Source organism: Podarcis cretensis (genome assembly GCF_951804945.1).
Source record: "Podarcis cretensis genome assembly, chromosome: 2".
NCBI classification, from domain to species: Eukaryota; Metazoa; Chordata; class Lepidosauria; order Squamata; family Lacertidae; genus Podarcis; species Podarcis cretensis.
This window is the reverse complement of record NC_137171.1, coordinates 110,701,433-110,723,431: the sequence shown is the minus strand read 5'-3', so window position 1 is coordinate 110,723,431 and position 21,999 is coordinate 110,701,433. Positions and strand designations below refer to the sequence as shown.

Below are 21,999 nucleotides of genomic sequence, written 5' to 3'. Positions count from 1 at the left end.
TGGCCAGAGCCAGAGCCAGAGCCGCACACGGAAACGCCGTTTACCTTCCCACTGGTAAGCGGTCCCTATTTATCTACTTGCACCCGGAGGTGCTTTCGAACTGCTAGGTTGGCAGGCGCTGGGACCGAGCAGCGGGAGCGCACCCCGCCGCAGGGATTCGAACCGCCGACCTTTCGATCGGCAAGCCCTAGGCGCTGAGGCTTTAACCCACAGAGCCACCTGCGTCCCCCAGGAGGTCCTACATTCTTCTAAATCCTTGAATTTGGTTATTTTAAAAAGTGAGTCCACTGTTGGTGATAATCAATAGGTTATTATGCACTCATATGATGGAAAATTTAACCCAAGGACAGCTGGGCAACTGAGCGGGAGATTGGAAGGTGTTACCAGCCTGTGGTTGCTTGAAGATCTTTTTGCGTGGCTTCAGTCCAGTTCTGAAGCATTTGCATTCAAGGTCCATGTTTGTGAATTCACCCTGTAGTGGATAGGCCAAATGACCAAGTGGGCTTTGGAGACTGAACTCCCCCTTTCACCCCACAATATGGCCTTTCACATGCAAGACAGCAATACACTGGTGACGAAGACTTGCACTGATGATGCTTGGGCTCAGCCTGCTGTGGCGGTGAAGAGAGGACTTCAGTCTCCAGAGCTGTCAATCTGGCAATTTCCAGCACTACATTCCCAGGAGAAATTCAAAAAATATGCATGTTACTTATGTACAATTTCAGCAACTTCAGTCTGCCCAACCTCCCTAGCCTTGCAAGCAGTGGCACGCTGAGAACACCTACATCTGCAATGTGGAGAACTGAGGTAGTAAGTTTAACTAGTTGGTGTTCCACACCTGTTTGAGTGTCTCTCCTTTTGTTGCCATTCGATCCGCTACAAATATGGACTATAATTTAAAGTATCAATGTGCGCTACAAACCTTGTGAGTCTGGTAATTCTATAGAACAGTCCATTCTCAACTTTCCAGGCTCCATAGCTATGGGTTTGTGACTATGTTCCCCACATCCATTTCATGCATGAATTTAGGTGTATTAGTAAAGTAATTAGATGTAAAGTACATTGGACATTAGATGTAAAGTAATGCAAGTAATTTTAAGTCCCCTAAGGAGCAGTATGACACTGACCTTAATCAGGGTTTACTGGACTCCAGGATAAAGTGCCACATTTATGAGAAAGCCCTGTGACACTTCAGAAAAAATAGCACATATGTATTATGGCACAAGCTTTCATGAGCTAGCGCCTCCTTATTTCTGATAAAATTGGCTCTAGGTTCTTAAGTTTATGCCACGACACTTTGAAGATATCACAGGTCCCGTTTGCTGACCTTTCAGCTGCTATGAATTACATCCCCCCCCAATAAAGAACATTAATCTAAGTTCCCCCCTTCAAAAAAGATGTCATTTCCCTGCATATGCACAAAGCTACAGTATTAGGATTGCAAATGCCATATAATTATTTTTGTACAGAAGCTGCCCCACAAAATACTGCTGACAGATTAAGAGTCAATACTCTGAAAAGTAATCTGTGTTAGATGATGACTTGAAAGAAGTTTTCAAAGCAACACGTCCTGTAATAGAATCCTGCAAGGATTATGGACAAATTACTAATGGTTTAGAGAGGCAAATTAGAGAGGCTGGGGTACATGTACTTACTGTAAATTAAAAAAGCTAGAGATTCTGAAAAGGAACGCTATGAAAATGGCAATGTGTTTGATTTCAAGATATAATTTTAGCAGAATTATTCTTATTTCTAATTATGACTCACAGCTCTCAATCTCATACTGCCAGTTTTTTCTCTGCAGCTCTGACCCTCTCCTCTACTACACAGCTGTAAAACAATAACCTATTTGACCAAGACATTGCTATAGCATCTCAACAAACTGAAGAGTTAAGAGTTTCGCAGTCATTCCAGGTGTATCACACAGGATTAGTAAAGATACATTCAAAATCCATGCTCATCATGAAGTTTCCATTCCCTGTACACTAACTATGCATGTAACACTTCAACTCTGCAAAACTTGTTCCCAAGCAAACAGGCTGCACAAAGCCATACAAAAGTTAACAGTACTACTACTAATGGGGGTGGGGTGGGGGAATGCTGTTTCATTTGTGAATGTGGATACAGCAATACCCATTCTTTTCTTAGCACATTAGGATTGTTTTAACTGTTTGACAGTGTCAGTTATACAGAGCTGGTTTTGCTATGAAGCCAAAAACTGGTCAACATTCATCCTCCATTAGAAAAACTAGTTAACTGACCATGCTAAAATTTCGAACATACAGTGGACGCGCGGGTTGCGAATATGATCCATACGGGAGGCACGTTCACAACCCGCAGCGCCGCGTCTGTGCATGTGCCGAAACCTGGAAGTAACCCGTTCCGGTACTTCTGGGTTCGGCGCAGTGCGCAACCCGAAAATACACAAGCTGAAGCGTCTGTAACCCAAGGTATGACTGTATTGAAATGTGACATGCAATTCAGAAAAATAAGGGCCATGTCAGATCCTGGCAAGTCGACAACAGTATACTCCGATAATCTTCCTGTAGCTGACTAAACCTCAAATATATGCTATATTTCCCAATAAGGCACACAGGGGAAGATTTTAGGGCCTGTACTCATTAACATGCACATAAATCCAACCCTCAGTAACCTTACCAGAAATGGCAACTGTGCTTGTCTCCAGTCTATACAGTTCTAGTATTTGCAAACAGGGTCACGATTTTACTACAACTTGGCACAAGAGCTACTACGTAGTGCCCAAGCAAACAGATCCAGTGTGAAACACAGTTGGCATTTTAAATATTTTTCTTCCAAATTAGAGGTAACATCTTCCAAATACTAACCACAAAAATACCCCCCTCCCAATAAATACGAATAAAGGGCCATTTAGGCTCAAAGCCTTCATTTCGTTTTTAAAAAACTTGAAAGGGTAAGCCGTCTTTTCAAAGAGCAGACTGAAAACATAGGAATTCAATCAAACTCCGTCTTATTTAAGACTCAGAACACCATTCGGAACAAATTCTAAATACATCTGCACTCAGTCATGCCACTCCTACTTTGAAAAAAAATATGGAAAAAAATAGTAAAATGCCAGATGAACATAAAAAAGGGAAGTCTCAGCATTCATTCCTTAACAGTTAACACAACTACTTTTCACACTTAGAAATGCTTCCAGGGGCAGATATAACACTAGGCAGTTAAATGTACTGGTTTCTTGATCATATACAAACCTTTTTGAAATTAAACATTATGCCACTTTCACAGCGTATATCAAAGGTCAAAAAGGGGAAAGAATAATTGCAAGGTAATTTGTTTTTTTAAAAATACAGATATCTGACACCTCTGTAATTTAAGGTGTCAGCAAAAACTCAACTTGCAATAAAAACACTGTAGCATGTTGTACCTTCGCTAAAGAGAACACATTTTTTATTAGGACAACTGTGAATTAATGCTTAAATGTTTCATCCACGTTCATACATTGTGTAAAGTTAAAAATTATCAACTTCCACCCTACTTCTAAACCAAAAGCACGGATTTGGAAAATAAATTATGCAAGGAACCTCAAGCAGTTCCCCACAAGGCACTCCTGTAAGAATGCCTTGTGTCAACTGCTGCCATACAAGCAAGCAAGCAAGCCAATCACTCGAAGAGTTACTTGCTCCCATTGTATTACTTTGCTATCTTGCACAGACTCCTGTCAATCTTTTTACAAAAACACTACAGAATTTGGGCTTGCTGAAGCATAAGTAACATGTAGGCTGTACCACAGAAAGCCAAAAACTGGACGGAGAACCAACTAGGAAGATACAGGCGATACTGGAACCACAAGCTAAGCAGGTCTACTCATCTATTCAGCATTATCCTCTCCCAAATGCTCCAATTGTCCTGAAAACAAGTTCTCCAGGATTGGACTCCATGGGGAGAGTCATTTGATACTTACAGTTTTAGAGAATGGACTCGGGATTTTAATCCAATTAAGACATCTTCATATCCTACAATTCTATTAATATATGTTAGCAAAGTGTCTTAAATAAATGTGTTCCCAAGGGAATTACTGAAGTGACAGTTGCTTATTGCGAGTTTTCAGATCACCCCTCACTCCCACATAAAAGTATGTCTGCTTCATTTTCTATGAAAGTTACTCTGTTCACTACGGTAGTGTGCTGAATATCTCCACTCTAGCAAGTATGGGGAAACTGATCTGTAGCAGACAAGCAATTCCACTTGAGGTCAGCATTTCAAAAGTGCAAAATTCAAAAAGCCAGTTTTCATTTTAACTTAGAAGTAGCAAAACCACCTAGCTTGAGGCTCATACTGACTTTTCTAAGCAACGGAGTTCATGGCATCCAACTGATCTTTCTTTTTATGTTAGCTCCTGAATTAATGTCACAGGTTTTCAGATGGAGCCAAGATTTGAGAGGAACGTTAAATGCTGCAATCCTGGATAGACTTGAAAGTAAATCTCACTGTTGAGAGGATTTGTTTCCAAATAGGTCTTGTTAAATTCAAGCTGTATGGCTGTTGCTGCAGAGACCGCAGTCCTGCGACACCTTTCAGACCAATTTATGGCATTATGTTAAACGCCAATAAATTTCCTAAAAAGAACGGACAAATTGCCATAACTACTACGGGAAATGTTAATTACTCAGGTTTCTAGTTTGCACCAAGCTTAACTACACTTACATGGAAATTGGCCCCACTGAAATTTCCAGTTAAGAATGATTTTCTCAAAAGGGAATACCTTTTCCCTCACAAAGTGTGCAGGAAGCAAGGGGCCAGACTACATGTACTACTGTCCATCAAATTTAGGTCAAGGTTCTAACTTAGTCCATGTTTCCTTCGGCAGCAGTTAAGAGATGAAGAAAAAGAATGCCAGACTTGTGGGGAAGTTACTAAGGAAGAGCCAACTTTTCAGACTGTTGTTTTTACACTATGCACACGCAGGATCTAAACCAGCTTGTCCCAAAGTCTTGTGACATTTCATTGCCTCACCAGCTCACTGGCTGACCTAATAATGTAGGTATAACATTTGGCAGAGAAGCTAAGCCATAAGGAAACAGGCCAAGACTTCTGAAGCCCGTGGCACCACTAGTCTTTATAATGCTTAACTGGGCTGCAGCTCTTTTGCCAGGCTTCCAGAATTGAAATTTCAGAATACCAAGCCAACAAAGATTCTAAAGCATTGTTTTTCCTTAAGAGGGAATCCTTCAAACAATGGATTTAAGGGGAGTCTTACGCCACACTACTTGCCTTACTTTTACGAGTTTGGGTAAATTCCTAGGTAAGCCATTGTGCTTCCAGAAAGGCTGCTACTCACACCAATACTTTGCTTATCTTAAAACTGAATTCCTTAACTTTTAAAATAGAATTTTAGCAGTTCAACGACACTGCTAGTTTTTATTATAACTTTTAAGCTCACACTGTATTGGAATTATCACTCTGATGTGTCTTTACTGAACCAATATAAACATCTGCTGTTGTGCTTTAAGGATCTAAAGCCTATTAGGAACTATTCTTGATGCACCAATGCTGCTAGTTATCCCATAACTGTTGTGGACAGTATGTTTTATTCTCCTAAGATCACATCACCTCTAATGGAGCGTATCAGTTTTGAAATTTAAAGGCCCACTTAATCTGTGCATGATCTGAACATTACCCAATATCTGCATTTTGAGATGAAATTGTCTTCTGCAAAGTTTACTTTTAAGAAGCTTGTATTATATAAGCTTACCTCATTCTATTCCCCACTCCCAAATACAAGTTAACCTGACAATAGGTGTCTTTCTTAATAGGGCACTTTGAAATATTCTTCAACGAGAAATGACAAGTGCCTCAGTGCTATAAAGACTTCTAGCCAGAAGTGTCATTTGTTCTTTCGGGAAGGGGAGTGTTACAATATGAAATGCTACCACCGGAGGTGTAGATGGAGGCATTTAAATTCTGCTTTGTGAAACATTCCCCACAGAAAGTAAAGGATCCAGTGCATAATGCGGGGAAGTCACAAGGGCAGCATCTCTAAAATGCTCTTTGATGTTCATGCAGACCCATTTTAAAAATCCAGATTCCGCCTGTTTTAAGGAATTAACCAACTTAAACATTAGTGTCCTAAGCAGATTGGCAAACATGTAACACCCTTAACAGCCTGCATGCATCAGTAGGTGTCACTTCATGGCGCTGACAATGGAAGAGAACAGCAGCAAAAAAATAAAAATAAAACAAAGTGGTCTGGAACAGAAATGAAGGTTGTGAAATGTAATTAATACCAGAAAGATTTTGCTTACCAGGTGGAATTGTGGCTGTTCCCCTCCCTTTGATGAGGTAATACAAGTGCTGGATTCCCATTTTTCCTAATGATAACTTCTTTCCTAGTACATTGTACAGGAACTGTGGAATGTGGCAAATTAAGACAAAACTTACCCCCCCCCAGCTGTGTGCATGTGGCCGGAGAAAATGCAGACACCCCCCCCTTTTATAACTTTTCCAGCAAGTGTCATTGACACTTGCAAAAGATTTGGGGTCCAGTGGTAGCATTTCATCTCAGCAATTAATTTGTCTGAACATGCTTTCCCAATCAAGCCCACCCTCAAAGAAACCTAGAGATGAAAAAAGGGAAGGGGAAAAGAGAAGGAAAAGACACAAAACAGTTTGCCTGCCTGATACTAAACATAAGCACTTGACAAAAATTTCCTAATACAAGTACAGCAGACAAACATGGGAGAAGTAACTGAAATCCAAAGCTCATGTGATGTTGAAACCTAAAAAAACACATTGTGGATTTATGATCATACTTTGCACTTATCAAGCTGTATCTAAAGATCTCCTCCTATATATGAAGTGGGAGTGGAATTTCATTAGATCGTTTTTTTTTTGAAAGGTGATGAAGGGGAAGGTTAAGGCGTTCTCCCCTCCCCCATCATCTCTCCTTCCTCCATTTCATGTCTGCTTGCTTGGGGCGACAAACACAAGCTATTCAGGGGGAGGAGTTTACAAGCTGCTTACATCAGCTCCCTTGCCCAGCAAGCCTTGTGGGTTCTTGTACATGAGGAAGGAAAGAGGCAGCGACGCCATTTTAGAAGCACAGGCAATTAGGAAAAAAAGTAAGAGGCTTTAGAATCTATTAAGAGGAAACTATAGCAATACAATCCCCACCATATACACAATTTGTAGCATATTATATCAGTTCTATAGACTAGAACCTATTTAACATACACAGTTGGGGGGGGGGAGAAAGGAATTTGTCCGCGAGTGCCGGAGATTCAAAGAACCTCCCATTATTCACTACTATAGGGTTAACTCCACTCCCCCCCTTCTTTTACCCTCCACTTGGGAGGAGGTAGAAAATGGCATTAGAATGGAAAGGTCCTGTAAAGGAAATATACAATGCTGCTTGTCAGGGACAAAAGATAAAATAGCACCGCCATATTGCAGCAAGGGGAAACAAATAGGATGAACATTTAAAAAACATTAGACCTCATTTGAGTCCGAGAAAACTCTTAATTGGTTTTTTTTTTTAAAAAAAAAATTGAGTGGTTTAAAACAATTTTCCCATCATGTTGCAATCTTTATTTTTAGATTGCTAGTTATTTTTTGCAGCATTACATACTTACATATACATTATAAAACCTTCCAATATTTTTTTTAAAAAAAACCCACAACCCCCATTTTAACATTGACAAATTTAGAAATACTGACATATCACCCTGTATTTTAAACTGTCTTAACTACTGGCTAGAACATAGCTATTGCTTTCTTCATCCCTTCGCCTCTTACCCTGCAATCTTTATGTACAGATTGCTTATTTAGCTCCATTTCTACGTCTCCCACACAAAGAAGTAGTACTTTATGGCTCAGTCACCACCATCTATTATGTGGGAGCTCATTAACCCTTGACAAGTCCTGGAGATGATGGATTATCTAAGAGACCATCATGCTCCTTATAAATATGCATTTTAGGTGACAAAATGCCCGAGTCTTAAGGGTTAACACCTCAAACAAAACCCACTTCCCCTCCATTTTTTTGTCTTTTCTTCGTGCCATTAGCTCACTTCGACACGGACCAATTTTCTTTTGGTCTGTTGGTTGAAAATGCGACACTTACTATCCAATTAATTTTCTCGTCGACAGCGCCTCAAGGTTTAGCTTTTTTTTGGATTAAGCTGTGTTTTTAAAGAAAAAATAATATTTGGTTTTCATTTTTAAAAAATATAGCAACTTTTTGGACGGTCAATAAATAACAAAAAGTTGCCTATTAAAAAAATCAGGGAAAGTTGTTGCTAAATATTAATTTTGTTTTTTTTTATGTTTTTTAGTGGCGGTTCTCCTTCAAGGTCACAAAGAATTTCATCAGCTTCCCAATACAGACGATCTGAAATGTAGCTGGCTTTTTTAGTGTCGTCTCAGAGGCTCAAGATTGTGGGGGTATTTTTCTCTTTGTTTCGCGGAGCAAGTTCGACGGTGGTGTCTCAAGCCAAACCAAACCTATAACAAGAAAAGAGGAAAAAAATCACAAAGTTAAGCTTAAGAATTTCAACTCCGAGGGGGAGAAAAAGCAAGCAATAAAACCGAACTGTTACGTAATAAGCCTTTGTTAAGGAGAGGAAGCCGCGACGATCATTGGGGCGGGCGGGCGGGGGCGAAGAAAATATTTTTTTCCCATTTCTTTTTAAGGGAAGACGTCCCTTTAAAATTAAGTTGCTCGGTTTTAAATGGGAAATATTTCCTTTGGGGAGAATTCAGCTAAGAACAGTCTTGAAAGGGCAATTTACCTCCAGGTACAGCCAATCAAATAATTTACTAAAAATCGCCAATTAAGACGCATTCTGGGAAGGGGGGAAATAAAAATAACCCTAACGTAATGCCCCTTTGTCCCCACCCTAGCCGTTCCCCACAATAACGTTCCGAGATACACCGTACTTACCTTTTAACAGACCCCAGAATGGCCGACCAGGGCGCGCGCGGAGGCTTTTATACGAGGCCACTCCCTCTCCCCAACTCCCCCCTCCCATCGTCGCGCGATGCGGTAAAGAACAAAGGCGAGAGCGCGCGCCGACGCCCCACGCCGACGCAGTTGCCCGGCCAAATCCGAATCAAAATTTACTTCAAAGCACATCACCTGAATCGCATTTTGAAATCCAATCGGCCTAACTGAGCCGAAATAAAAAATTCCGCCCGTGAAGGTTGTGGCGCAGTTAGTAGAACCCGAGTACGCATGCGCTATCCGTTGCCAGACCCGCGACGTGTGCGCGCCCGCGCGCGGCCTCCGCCCTAGTTTCCGTGGGGGGCAGGGAAGGTGAGTGCGAGACGGCGTCACAAAACGAGCATGCGCCTAGCTCGGTGGTTGACGGCGAGTACCGAACTCGGCACAATGGTCAACCATTGTGCTCATGCGCAGTGAAGAAGCTCTCTCGGGGGCCCCGGGGGGGGGTTCGTTCGGCGGGTTGTGGCGCAGTGTTTTATTGTGAGGAGCGTTGTGCGCGTGCGCGAGACTCGGCTGAACGGAGGAAAGGCCGCGTCATAGCAAAACGCGAATTTAAATAAATTTCCATTTTGTTTTTTTGTCGTAGACTTTTATATGTCAATAAATACCGGAGGCTGGTTGGGGAATAAAAAAAAAATTAACTATGGGCCCAAACCTGTCGATGCCCCAAGGGCACCACGTTCAAGGTCACCTTGAGGAAGGAGCGCTATGGCGCATGCGCAGCGAAATCTCTTTACTCCCCAAGATGGCGGCCTCCAGTTGTGCCATGCTGCTCAGCAGGAGCTTGGGCTGCTTAGTGGCTCGCACTGTGCTTAGGAGGCCTCTCTGGGCGCAGGTGAGGAGCCTTTTGTGTTTCACCGGGGAGCTCGCCTACAACTCGAAGTATTCGTTTTATTATGCGGGGGTTAGAGGCATCCGCAGAAACAAAATTGTTTCTCTTTGTGCTCGTACTAAATTCGGCTAATTCTGTTTCCTTATCCTTTCTTGCCCTTCTCTAATTCTCCATCGTTGCTTCTTTTACCTGACGAGAAACTTTAAATGAGGGCTTTAAATGACGGGGCTCTTCCTCTTTTTCCCGCTGCGGAAATCGGGATGTCTGTATCCATGGTTACATCGCTGTATTTATATAGACATTGTAAAAATCTTAAACTACTGTTTCTGCATTAAATGTCCGCTATGGCTTTGTAACTAAAATGGAATGCACTTTTGGACTTGGGAAACATGGGTGTAAATTCTGTATTACAGGCAGTGATTCTTATTTTACAATGTTCCGGTCCCTGCCCGGAAGAGATTATAATCTAAAGTACCATGCCCAATGGTGTCTGATTATAATTAATTATCAATAATTGGTGGTGCCCGCATGTTAGTGTGTTAATTCACCTTTATCCTTTGTTAAGAGCATGAGCCAGTTAATAACAAAACAGCACAATCCTATCTATGTCTACTCAAATGAAAGCCTTGCTGAAGTCAATGGGGCTTACTCCCAAGTAAGGCAGGGTAAGAATTGCAGCCTGATTTAATTACTTACTAAATTTATAGCCAGTTCTAGTCTCTTTAATATAGCTTTAATAGAGGACAAATTATTTATTAAATTTATTAGGGGGTAAATAAGCTAAATCTATGTTAGCCTCTCCATGTTATTTCATTTTATTTATGCAGAGAAAACTCACCCTCCTACTCTTAATCTGAAAAGCCCCCCCCCATCCTTCCTGCAGCCAATCAAAACAAGACATTCCCTCCCATAGGCTTTCAGTCTAAAAAGGAGAAGGGTGGGGGAGAAAACAAAAGACACTAATTTTTAAAGTGTAACAATAGCTGTTTCTAATAGGCTTGTTCATACATTACGGTGGACACAGGTGAAAGCTATTGCTGCACACATACAAGTGTGATACACTTGGTGATTTGTACAGCTCAACTATTGTGTACACTGCTTGATGGAGGAGAGAGCGTGCAAGCTCACTTTCAATCTTTTAACTACGGTTAACAGACAGGAGAAGTATGTCTTCGCTGTCCCATAATGAATATTGTCTGAAGCCAAGATCTCAGAATTTTTGAATTCCATTATAACCACAGAATTCCTAACCCCCATACAGGCTGCATCTTAATTTCCCTAAAGGAAAAGTGAAAATATGACTGCTACTTATTTTGCATAGTTTCGAGGAAGAATGAGAATAGTTTTATTGTCTTCTATTGTGGCTGAATTGGCAGTGGAGATGGCAAATAATGGGGCCCTTAATTTCTGAACACTTCATTTGAGGAATATAGCTTTTTGAACTTGCTGTGATGTAATAATAATAATAATAATAACTGTATTATTATTAATATTATTGTTATTGTTATTTCTATGCCACCCACCTGACTGGGTTGCCCCAGCTATTCTGGGTGCCTTTCAACAAATTGTAAAACATCAAATATTAAAAACTTCCCTATACAGGGTTTCTCCTTTTTTTAAAAAAAACCACTATCACCATTCATATTGATACCTGTCTTTTTACACATGCCCTGCTTTGCTTCTGCCCTTTAGAATGTATCCAGCATTTCCATCCTGCAGCCCGAGCGATTAACTTTCCGTATTTACAGCACAGAGGCCAGCGAAGCTGAACCCACAGAGCAAGCGGCTTCTGACACAGAATCACGTTTTAAAGAGAAGCCGTGGGAGTACTTTGAGTCTGAAGGTATCTGGGGAATATAAAGACGGCAGCAGTGTGTGTGTGTGTGTGTGTGTGTGTGAGAGAGAGAGAGAGAGAGAGAGAGTGCAAGTGAAAGGAGTGGTGTGTCTTTGAAGAATAAGGCATGAACTTCAATGACATTCATGCGACTGCAGATCTTTTTACATAGGTAAAAGTGGATAATGCTGTATTAGTCAGTGTGGTGCTTTCCAGATGTTGTGGACTCCAACTTCCACCAGCCTTGGCCTGGATGGCATGTGGATTAGGGAATTGTAGTCCACAACATCTGGAGGATGCCTCATTGGCTCATGTCGGCATCTGTCTGTCTAGGGAGACAGTGGAGGAGTTCCCCTTTGTGAGTGAAGTCAAACCATTGGACAGTTACAGAACTTGCTGTGGCCATAGGGGCTGATACTGGAGAGACATGTTTTGTTGCAGCTGGGGCAGGTGAAGGTGTCTGGTTGTGCTGCTGCAGGTGTACCATGCTATTTCTTCTCTTTGTACTCTTTCCAGTGGTTATTCCTCCTCTGGTCACTTCTGCAGATACACAACCTGACTGTGTCTCCAGGCACTGCGCTTGCCACATTGGCTACTCCTGGGATAATTCCCATGGCCAAGAATGTTGACCCCTGCCTGTATGTAAAAGTACAGTTACATACAGGAGCTGACCATTGGCCACTCTGTTTGGGGCTGATGGGCGTTGCAGCCCTGAAGGCGGTTTGGAGTTGGTGACAAGGGTAAGGGCCTTTTTAGCTGTGGCTCCCCACTTGTGGAATGCTCTCCCTGTTGTGGTCTGCCTGGCAACATCATTAACATTTCTTTGGCACCAGGTAAAAATGTCCTCTTCTCCCATGCACTGACAGATTATGTTAATTATTCTGTTGTTTGTTGATCAAATGTTCTATATAGCTAAAGTTTTACAGTGTTTGTGGGGTTTTTTCTGTAATATATTGTTATTTTAATAAGCCTGGAAACGATGCCTTATGAGGAACGGCTAAGAGAGCTGGGCATGTTTAGCCTGGAGAAGAGGAGGTTAAGGGGTGATATGATAGCCATGTTCAAATATATAAAAGGATGTCACATAGAGGAGGGAGAAAGGTTGTTTTCTGCTGCTCCAGAGAAGCGGACACGGAGCAATGGTTCCAAACTACAAGAAAAAAGATTCCACCTAAACATTAGGAAGAACTTCCTGACAGTAAGAGCTGTTTGACAGTGGAATTTGCTGCCAAGGAGTGTGGTGGAGTCTCCTTCTTTGGAGGTCTTTAAGCAGAGGCTTGACAACCATATGTCAGGAGTGCTCTGATGGTGTTTCCTGCTTGGCAGGGGGTTGGACTCGATGGCCCTTGTGGTCTCTTCCAACTCTATGATTCTATGATTCTAAGTCACCTAGAGGCTATTTTCTTACGTGACCAACAAGTTATAAACAAACAGCAACATCTAGAGGGTTATCAGGGCTGGAAGAATCTCTTACAGAAATGTGCTAGACCAGGGGTCAGCAAACTTTTTCAGCAGGGGGCCAGTCCACTGTCCTTCAGACCTTGGGGGCTGGACTATATTTTCAAAAAAATATATGAATGGATTCCTATGCCCCACAAATAACCCAGAGATGCATTTTAAATAAAAGGACACATTCTACTCATGTAAAAACACACTGATTCCCGGACCGTCCGCAGGACGGATTTAGAAGGTCATCAGGCCGAATCCGGCCCCTGGGCCTTAGTTTGCCTATCCATGTGCTAGACTTTACATTTTTCTTTTTTTAACCCCACATACACCATTACGTACATGCAGTTCTTATAAGTGTGCTATGCCTTTCTCCCGTGGAACAGCATACAAATGGTTCTCAGAAGTATTTTTTCCAGTCATGTTTGCTCTGTGTGATTTCCCTTGTATCTGTTGGGAACATGCAGTCATTGGCTCTCTGCTTTGGGTTCGTGCGGCTATCTTGTTTTCCTCCTTCCAGCTACAGTTGCGCACTAAGCTCACTGGGTCAAGTTCAGTCACTGGCACCTCCAGTTGCTGGGCTTGGAACATTCTTCCTGAAGCTCTGGAGAGCCATTGGCAGTACGACACAAGATGACCCATTGGCCTGATTCATTATAAAGTAGTTTCTTCTGGCCATCTATGAATATTTACCAGATTCTCAGTAAAGAATGGTTAGCAAAGCCATAAAGTTTGCTTGGGGCACGTAGCAGTAGCAATTGGGTGACTGCTAGATTTTAAAACTCACTGAACTCCCAGCATGCAATTCTGTACTGTTTTTATTTATATAGCACTATCAGTGTTTATGGTGTTTTATAGAGCGTTCTCTCTCTCTGTGTGTGTGTGTGCGTGCGTGAGAGAGAGAGAGAGATTAGGATGTAAATTTACACCGCAGAGGGAGGCAATGGGGTCAAGGCAAGAAAGAGTGAGGCAAGGGCAGTACTGGATGAAGAGGAGGTCAATGCTCTAAGCAGTTAAGTAAAAATCCTCATGAGAGCGGTAGGTTTTGAAGGAAGAAAGTGCTATGTGGGGAGTTCAAGCAGCAGGGAAGAGGAGCAGGAAACTTTGGGGAAACTGAGGGTGGTCAAGTTGGAGGAACAGATATCACTGGCAGGAATACAGTGGGGAATTTAACAGCTGAAGGATAGGCTGAGACAAAGCTGCAGAGAGGCTCCGAGAACAGTTTCACACTAAGATGGGAATAAAATCTATTGAACCCAGTGGGACCTACATTTGAGTAGCCATGCATGGGCTTGTGCTCAAAGGGAAAGAGACAAAGGGATGCATGTAGTCTTGGAGAGGGTGTGTTAAATTTTTTTTTTTTTGAATGGGTGTGGTTCATCACAACACCAACGTTCCTTTAACTGGAACGCTGGTTGATGATCTCCGGCGGGCTAGGGACAAAGGTGAGAGCTGTTTCCTAGTTCTGCTGGATCTCTCAGCGGCCTTTGACACCATCGACCATAACATCCTTCTGGACCGTCTAGAGGGGCTGGGAGCTGGGGGCACTGTTATACAGTGGTTCCGCTCCTTCCTCCTGGGCCGTGTTCAGAAAGTGGTGGTGGGGGATGAGTGTTCAGACCCTTGGGCCCTCACTTGTGGGGTACCTCAGGGTTCTGTCCTCTCCCCCATGCTTTTTAACATCTATATGAAGCCGCTGGGAGAGATCATCAGGGGGTTTGGACTGGGTGTTCATCAGTATGCAGATGACACCCAGCTCTACCTCTCCTTTAAATCAGAACCAGTGAAGGCGGTGAAGGTCCTGTGTGAGTGCCTGGAGGCGGTTGGAGGTTGGATGGCGGCTAACAGATTGAGGTTGAATCCTGACAAGACAGAAGTACTGTTTTTGGGGGACAGGAGGCGGGCAGGTGTGGAGGATTCCCTGGTCCTGAATGGGGTAACTGTGCCCCTGAAGGACCAGGTGCGCAGCCTGGGAGTCATTTTGGACTCACAGCTGTCCATGGAGGCGCAGGTTAACTCTGTGTCCAGGGCAGCTGTCTACCAGCTCCACCTGGTACGCAGGCTAAGACCCTACCTTCCCGCGGACTGTCTCGCCAGAGTGGTGCATGCTCTGGTTATCTCACGCTTGGACTACTGCAACGCGCTCTACGTGGGGCTACCTTTGAAGGTGACCCGGAAACTGCAATTAATCCAGAATGCGGCAGCTAGACTGGTGACTGGGAGTGGCCGCCGGGACCACATAACACCGGTTCTGAGAGATCTGCACTGGCTCCCAGTACGTTTCCGAGCACGATTCAAAGTGTTGGTCTGACCTTTAAAGCCCTAAACGGCCTCGGTCCTGTATACCTGAAGGAGCATCTCCACCCCCATCGTTCAGCCCGGACACTGAGATCCAGCGCCGAGGGCCTTCTGGCGGTTCCCTCATTGAGAGAAGTGAGGCTACAGGGAACCAGGCAGAGGGCCTTCTCGGTAGTGGCGCCCGACCTGTGGAACGCCCTCCCATCAGATGTCAAAGAGATAAAGAATTACCTGACATTCAGAAGACATCTTAAGGCAGCCCTGTTCAGGGAAGTTTTTAATATGTAATGCTGTATTGTTTTTAACACTGATTGGGAGCCGCCCAGAGTGGCTGGGGAAACTCAGCCAGATGGGCGGGGTATAAATAATAAATTATTATTATTATTATTATTATTATTATTATTATTATTATTATAACCACCATCTGTGATTTTGACGAACGGTGCAGTCAAAGGCGTGACTTTCTCTGGGGTAAATCACGTGGCTTAGTGGGGATTGCCCACAAGTCGATAGAGCCCAAGTTTCTTAAACTACCATCACCTTTTCCTTCACAAGACAGTAAACCTGTTGTTTCATCTGGGGCACGCAGTGTGAAGTGGATGTGTACTTGGATCTGTAATAGTTGGGCTCAGGAGGCTGAAAGCTTCTTCTGTGTTGTCCTTTTGGAGAGCCTTGACAAAATGCTGCTGTGACTGACTGGCATCGTTTTCTCTCTCCCCTTTAGAATACATAGAAAGATATGGCAGCAATCCCGTCTGGTTCGGCTACCGGCGCAATCACAAGGGCCAGATTCCACCACAGAAGACCCGGAAGACTTGCATTGTGAGCGTGTTTCTTTCCCCCTTTTTTGTGATGTGTGCCAGGAAAACTAAGTTCCAAATGGATACACACTGTGTGTTTGTGTATAGACAATACCGTCACTTCTTTTTGGGCTGCCTATAGTAGCCATTTTGTGGTGGCACCCATGATACTTTTATCAATACCAGCACCTCTTCTTCTTTTTATATGTAATGACATTCATTTGATACGTTTGTTCCTGCAGAGAGGAAAGCACGTCTGTGGGAATCCCTGCCCTATCTGCAGAGACCAAAACCTCTTCCTGGATTATAGGGTAAGAGGAACCAAAATTTGTTTCTGAATTGAAATAACCTGCTTTTCAACTGAAAGTCTCCAAAGCAGATAACAAGATTTTTTAGAAATACAGTCATACCTCGGGTTGAAGTAGCTTCGGTTTGAGTGTTTTCGGGTGGTGCTCCGTGGTGACCCGGAAGTAACAGAATGCGTTACTTCCGGGTTTTGCCGCTCGTGCATGCGCAAACGCAAAAATGACGTCATGCGCAGAAGTGGCGACCCTCGCAGATGCGGGTTGCGTTCGCTTCAGGATGCGAATGGGGCTCCGGAATGGATCCCGTTTGCATCCAGAGGTACCACTGTAGTATAAAAATTTGCTACATTTTGAAAGGGGTGGTGGTTGGTCGCCATGTTAATCAGAACAGCAGGGACTGGTAAGAGAGGTAAAAGTACAACCTTCAAGGCCCTCCAGCTTCCTTGCCTTGACATCTTAAGAACCAGTAAGGGAGGAATGAGGCGACCTTCCCTAGAGAGGAGACACTGTGGCTGCAGAGAAGGCCCCCGGCTCACGTCGCCACCACAGCATGTCAGATGGCCCCAAAGGGAAGAGCTATGTAGCTCTTTGGTCAAGCATCTACTTAGCATTTAGAAGGTCCTTGGTTCAATTCTCGGCATCTCAGGTAGGGCCGGGAGGGATACATCTGATGTCCTGTGGAGCAGCTGTCAGTCAGTGTCAACAGGACTGAGTTTAAGATGGACCAATGGTCTAACTAACTAATGGCAGCTTCATAGGGAACTGGCAGAAATAGCTTTAGTGCCCATGATCCCTTTTTTGAATTGTAACATGTAAAGTCTGATTATTCCCGCAGAATGTGAGGCTTCTGGAGCAGTTCATCAGCCCCCACACAGGCATCGCCTACCACCCGACGCACACAGGTGAGCCACCGTTTGCCCTTCATACCCCCCATTCCACTTAATTCTACATCCCTGCTGTTGTCTACCTTGTTGAGGTTTCTGGCACTGGGAGGAAGGGAGAACTCTATACCAGACAGGCAAATGCCAGAGAGGCTCTTCTCAGCCTCCAAATTCTTACCCATTGTACTAGAACTTGTGGTCACTCACTAAAACTGATTAACAGTGGATTCAGGGCAGACCCCCTAAAAAAACAACTGTTTCATGCAATACATATTTCTTTATGGAATTCACTGCAACCAGATGACCACAAGTTTAGACGGCTTTTAAAAAGGGGTTAGTCAGATTCATGGAATGTATATCTATTAGCGTCCATTAGCCATGATCCTAGTCCATTGCCTATTTATTGCGCCTTTCTTTAAAAAGACTCGTGGTTGTCTTCTCCCTCTCCAAGGCCATCCATGGAGCTTTGTGTCTGAATTGGGATTTGTTTTTTTTTTTAAAAAATAATTTTTATTAACCGGCCAATCAAATCAAATTAAATCACATCACATAAATTCCGAATTACAAAGCCGAATTTTAAATTTTGTTTGGGGGGGACACCCATATTTCAAGATCCGAAGGGGGATTCTGATCATCTTCTTGCTACTGCGTTAATGTCCAAATCAGTCCAAACAGAGTTCATAATTCTATCAAGTCTTATCTTGCTGTTTCCACATCACATCTTGTTCATATATTTTCTCTTTTTTCTTTATGATCTCTTCTGATAGTCTCCTTAAGCCGATAAACACCAATAATAATCCTGTGTGAATTTTTCTGTTCTTCCAATCCTCGAATCGAGATGGTTTCCATATATCATCACCTTCATAGATAACATCGCTCTTTCCATCATTAATCTCGCAAAACTGTCACTCTTAAGTCCCACTGAGGAGTTTCACCCACAATATAAAAACAGCTCTATTTCTCCTCTCAGACTTAAGTCCTCCAACAGAACTTCCCAATATGGCGACGGCATTTTTAACTGCGTCATTCCAAAGCTCTTATACATTCCACGCTCTTCTTAAAACATGCTTTGGTTCGAAAGTTTATCTCCACACAGCCTTAAATCCACAGCTTAAGTCCTTAAAACGACGTTTCTGACTCGTGAGGGGAGGGGATTCTTGTTTAATCACATAAGGAAAGGAAAGAAAGTTTTTTCCCCCCTCCCCCATCAGTCATTTGCCATACCGAGTCTTGGCGTATCTTCTCATGATTTAATCTTGTCTTGTTTTATCAGAGATCTTTTCTGTTAGCAGTCTTTACTCCCCCTCCTTCCTTGAAATATGTGCATTTCTTCATCCAAATCGTTTCTTTTGAAGTTCTTGCAGCTAGTGTCGCGGATCAGGGACGGCGTCCAGGAGCACCGGAATCCCACAGGAGGGCTTTGTGCCTAGTGCCCCCATCCCCACAAATTCGGGGGTGGTATAGGGCACAGCAGGCAAGGCAGTCCCCCCCACCATCCTGGGGGGGGGGGGTAGGGAGGCTAATTACTCCCATCATAGCCTCCAAATTACCTCGTGTGGGTCGGAGAGATGTTATTGTCAGCCATCTTCCGATGCGCCACCTAGTGGCCTCCCGTCTGAAGTCACACTTCTCTGAAGTTTCTCAGCCCCACTCACCTCACAGAGTGTTTGTTGTGGGGGAGGAAGGGAAAGGAGAATGTTAGCCGCTTTGAGCCTTCTTCAGGTAGTGATAAAGCGGGATATCAAATCCAAACTATTATTATTATTATTATTATTATTATTATTATTATTATTATTAATTTTGGCCCTGTTAGGCCAAACACCACAGAGCGACTAGACTGGACTGAAATAGTTGACAGCACCGGAAAAATTCTAGCTTTCTCCCATCTTCTCCACATATTAACTGACTGGTTCCTGCACTCATCATCTGAGGGCTTTCTTTGTGTGCCCCTGTACAAGAGTTCTGGAGGGTGCAACACAAAAATGGGCCTTTTCTGCAGTGGCTCCTTGTTTGTGGAATGCCCTCCTCGGGGAGGCTCGCCTGGCACCTTCACTACATATCTTTAGGCGCCAGGCAAAAACATTTCTCTATAACCAAGCCTTTGGCTGAATAAACATTCTAAGACCTTTTAAATGTGTTGGGGGTATTTTATTATGCATTTTGCGTTCTTATTTTGTATTTTTCTGTTGTGAAGCACCATGAGATCTTCGGATGAAAGGCAGTATACACCACTTGCTTCAAGACCTGCTTGTGGGCTTTCTGAAAAAGCTGGAGGAAACAGGATGCTGGAGTACTGAGCTTTGGTCTGAGCCAACAGGGCTCTTTATGGTTTTTTTGAAAAATATATTTTTCTAGATGCCACTCAGAGTAGCCTGTCGGCCAGAAGCATAGTTTTGCTGCACAACCTGACCTGACCTCCTTGGGATTGGTCATGCTGTGTGGCCAGGTTTTAGGGAAAGGATGGTAGTTGGGTGGGAGGGTACACGCCTTGCAATACAAGTTCCCAGGATTAATCCCTGGCATTAACAAGCAAACAAGGCAGCAGGTGATCTGCCTAACCTGCTCGTGAGCCAGCCACTGCCAATCACAGGAGGCAGCACTGGCTAGACTGTCAGGTAGTTTGACTCGGAATAAGGCAGCTTCCTAGAATCCTGACCTATTTTAAAAGGTGTACAGTGGTGCCCCGCAAGACAAATGCCTTGCAAGACGAAAAACTCGCTAGACGAAAGAGTTTTCCATTTTTTGAGGTGCTTCGCAAGACGAATTTCCCTATGGGCTTGCTTCGCAAGGCGAAACGTCTTGCGAGTTTGTTTCCTTTTTCTTAAAGCCGCTAAGTCGTTAATAGCCGCTAAGCCGTTAATAGCCACTAAGCCGCTAATAGCCATGCTTCGCAAGACGAAAAAACCGCAAGACGAAGAGACTCGTGGAACAGATTAATTTCGTCTTGCGAGGCACCACTGTACATGAGCCTTCTCATTTTCCTGTGGAAAGGCCTGCTCATGCCCAAACTCCATAACTTTCCAGCTCTTTTGTGACATCAGCCTCATGATTACTCATGAAAAGGTACACTACCAGACCCATTTGATTTGGAGAATCGACTCCATGAGTAGAGAAGTTGGCCAGTCCGGGTTCTAAGGTATAAGAGGTGTGACTTCTGTTATGTCACTGTGCAGTTTTTGGAGTCAGAGGACACTGTTTACATTCCAGAGTGTTGGAAGTCTGACGGGAGACAGATGTTGATGTTACTGGTTTCCTGTTTCTTTGTACCAGTTGGTTCTCTTGACTTCACAGAGAGCAGATGTATATTCTTTTCTGTCCTGCGTAGTTAGAAATAAAACCCAGCGATGTAGCATACCGTATTTTTTGCACCATAACACTCACTTTTTTCCTCCTAGAAAGTAAGGGGAAATGTCTGTGCGTGTTATGGAGCGAATGCCTGCGGGTGGCGGGGGGGGATCTGCTGCAGTCGTGAGCAGAGGATCCATGGTTCCCCTTCCTTCCCTCCTCCATGGTTACAAAGCATGGATCCACATGGATCCTCAGGATTTTTGCATTGGGCTACTCCAAACTCACTGTCAGATCACATGTCTGTGGCCACAGCATGAACCACAAAAATCATATATCCACTATTTCGTTTAGATTTTTTTTTTCTTGTTTTCCTCCTCTAAAAACTACATGCGTGTTATGGTCTGGTGCGTGTTATAGAGCGAAAAATACGGTATATTTCTCGTCCTTCTGCTGCTGTTTGTATACTCTGCGGAATGGGAACGTGCCTGAAGCCCCGTCAAAGGCTTATGTCGTTAATCACCTTTGGAGGAGATTCCGAAGACTCAACCGGAGGAGTAGCTCGGTCGAATGGAGTTCCGACGGATAGACTCTCCATCTCCAAGTTTTTATTTGCATGTGACTGCAGTTTCTGCTGCACTTTGAAATGTTTGCCTCCTTCTGTCGCAGGTATCTGTATGAAGAAGTACCAGCAACTGACCAAAGCTATTCAGATGGCTCGGGACAGTGGTGAGTGGCATGAAGCTGAGTAAAGGAGGGGAAGAGAGTTGGGTTGAAGCTGGAGGGGGAGGGGATGCCTGCAGGGCTGTGTGTGGGATAATGCAGCCCCACCCGTACTCCATATCAGCAGTGGGAGATTCTGCTGCAGCGCAGCAAGAGGGAGATATTGTGGGTGTGGGAGGGGGTGTCATTTCATCTTCTTTGGACATAGCAAGAAGCTGTCTTTATGACATGTTTATTCCTCCACCCCCTCCCCCAGGCCTTTTATCCTCTAGTGTCCCCTTTGTCACTTTCCACGAGGACTACAGCAACCGGCATCCAGCTGTCACCAAGACCCCTCCGTCCCCAGCCCTGCAGAACAAGACAGCATGGTATGAGTGGTACGACTGGCAGCAGCCCCCAGAGAAGGAAATTCAACGGATGAGGAGGATTTACAAGGACTACCTGAAAGAGGAGAGCAACCCCCCGTGAGTTAGGCAGGTGGCACTGGGTGAAACACTCCCTAGTCCTTGTAGAATTGGTCCTTGAAAATATTTTGAACATCCAGTTTGGATGGATAGATCTTGGCTGCCTTCTGTTTGCTCATCTACCCATGTGTCAATAAAGTCAAAAACCTTA

General features: G+C 43.7%; 2 protein-coding genes across 4 annotated transcripts in view; one reads left to right on the top strand and one right to left on the bottom strand.

The window, feature by feature from the left end:
- The window catches only part of PPP1R10 (protein phosphatase 1 regulatory subunit 10), a 22,267-nt gene extending 12,979 nt beyond the window's left edge, over nt 1-9,288 (bottom strand). Inside the window, exons 1-2 of one of the 2 annotated variants that reach the window (XM_079959149.1) lie at nt 9,116-9,288; nt 8,102-8,481 (exon numbers count right to left, since the gene is read on the bottom strand). The gene's annotated coding sequence lies outside the window, so the exon portion shown is untranslated. Of the gene's footprint in view, nt 1-4,686; nt 6,241-8,101; nt 8,482-9,115 lie in introns of those variants that run through there. The other variant, XM_079959150.1, reaches the window with a different exon arrangement.
- Nucleotides 8,679-21,999, top strand: MRPS18B (mitochondrial ribosomal protein S18B). Of its 2 annotated transcripts, none has more exons than XM_079964021.1 (7): nt 8,679-8,774; nt 11,505-11,655; nt 16,115-16,212; nt 16,433-16,501; nt 17,331-17,397; nt 21,331-21,390; nt 21,641-21,999. In XM_079964021.1, the coding sequence occupies exons 1-7, from the start codon at nt 8,709-8,711 to the stop codon at nt 21,850-21,852; spliced, it is 723 nt and encodes a 240-aa protein (XP_079820147.1). In that variant the 5' UTR covers nt 8,679-8,708; the 3' UTR covers nt 21,853-21,999. The 2 variants fall into 2 exon arrangements, with proteins under 2 accessions (XP_079820147.1, XP_079820146.1); XM_079964020.1 differs by lacking the exon at nt 8,679-8,774 and adding an exon at nt 9,656-9,815.

Bases quoted from the DNA above. Each gene is read 5' to 3' on its own strand.
- MRPS18B (XM_079964020.1), top strand. From the start codon at position 9,696: ATGCGCAGCGAAATCTCTTTACTCCCCAAGATGGCGGCCTCCAGTTGT. The intron at 17,398-21,330 runs GTGAGCCACCGT...CTTCTGTCGCAG, and splicing joins CTACCACCCGACGCACACAG to GTATCTGTATGAAGAAGTAC. The intron at 21,391-21,640 runs GTGAGTGGCATG...CCCCTCCCCCAG, and splicing joins TCAGATGGCTCGGGACAGTG to GCCTTTTATCCTCTAGTGTC.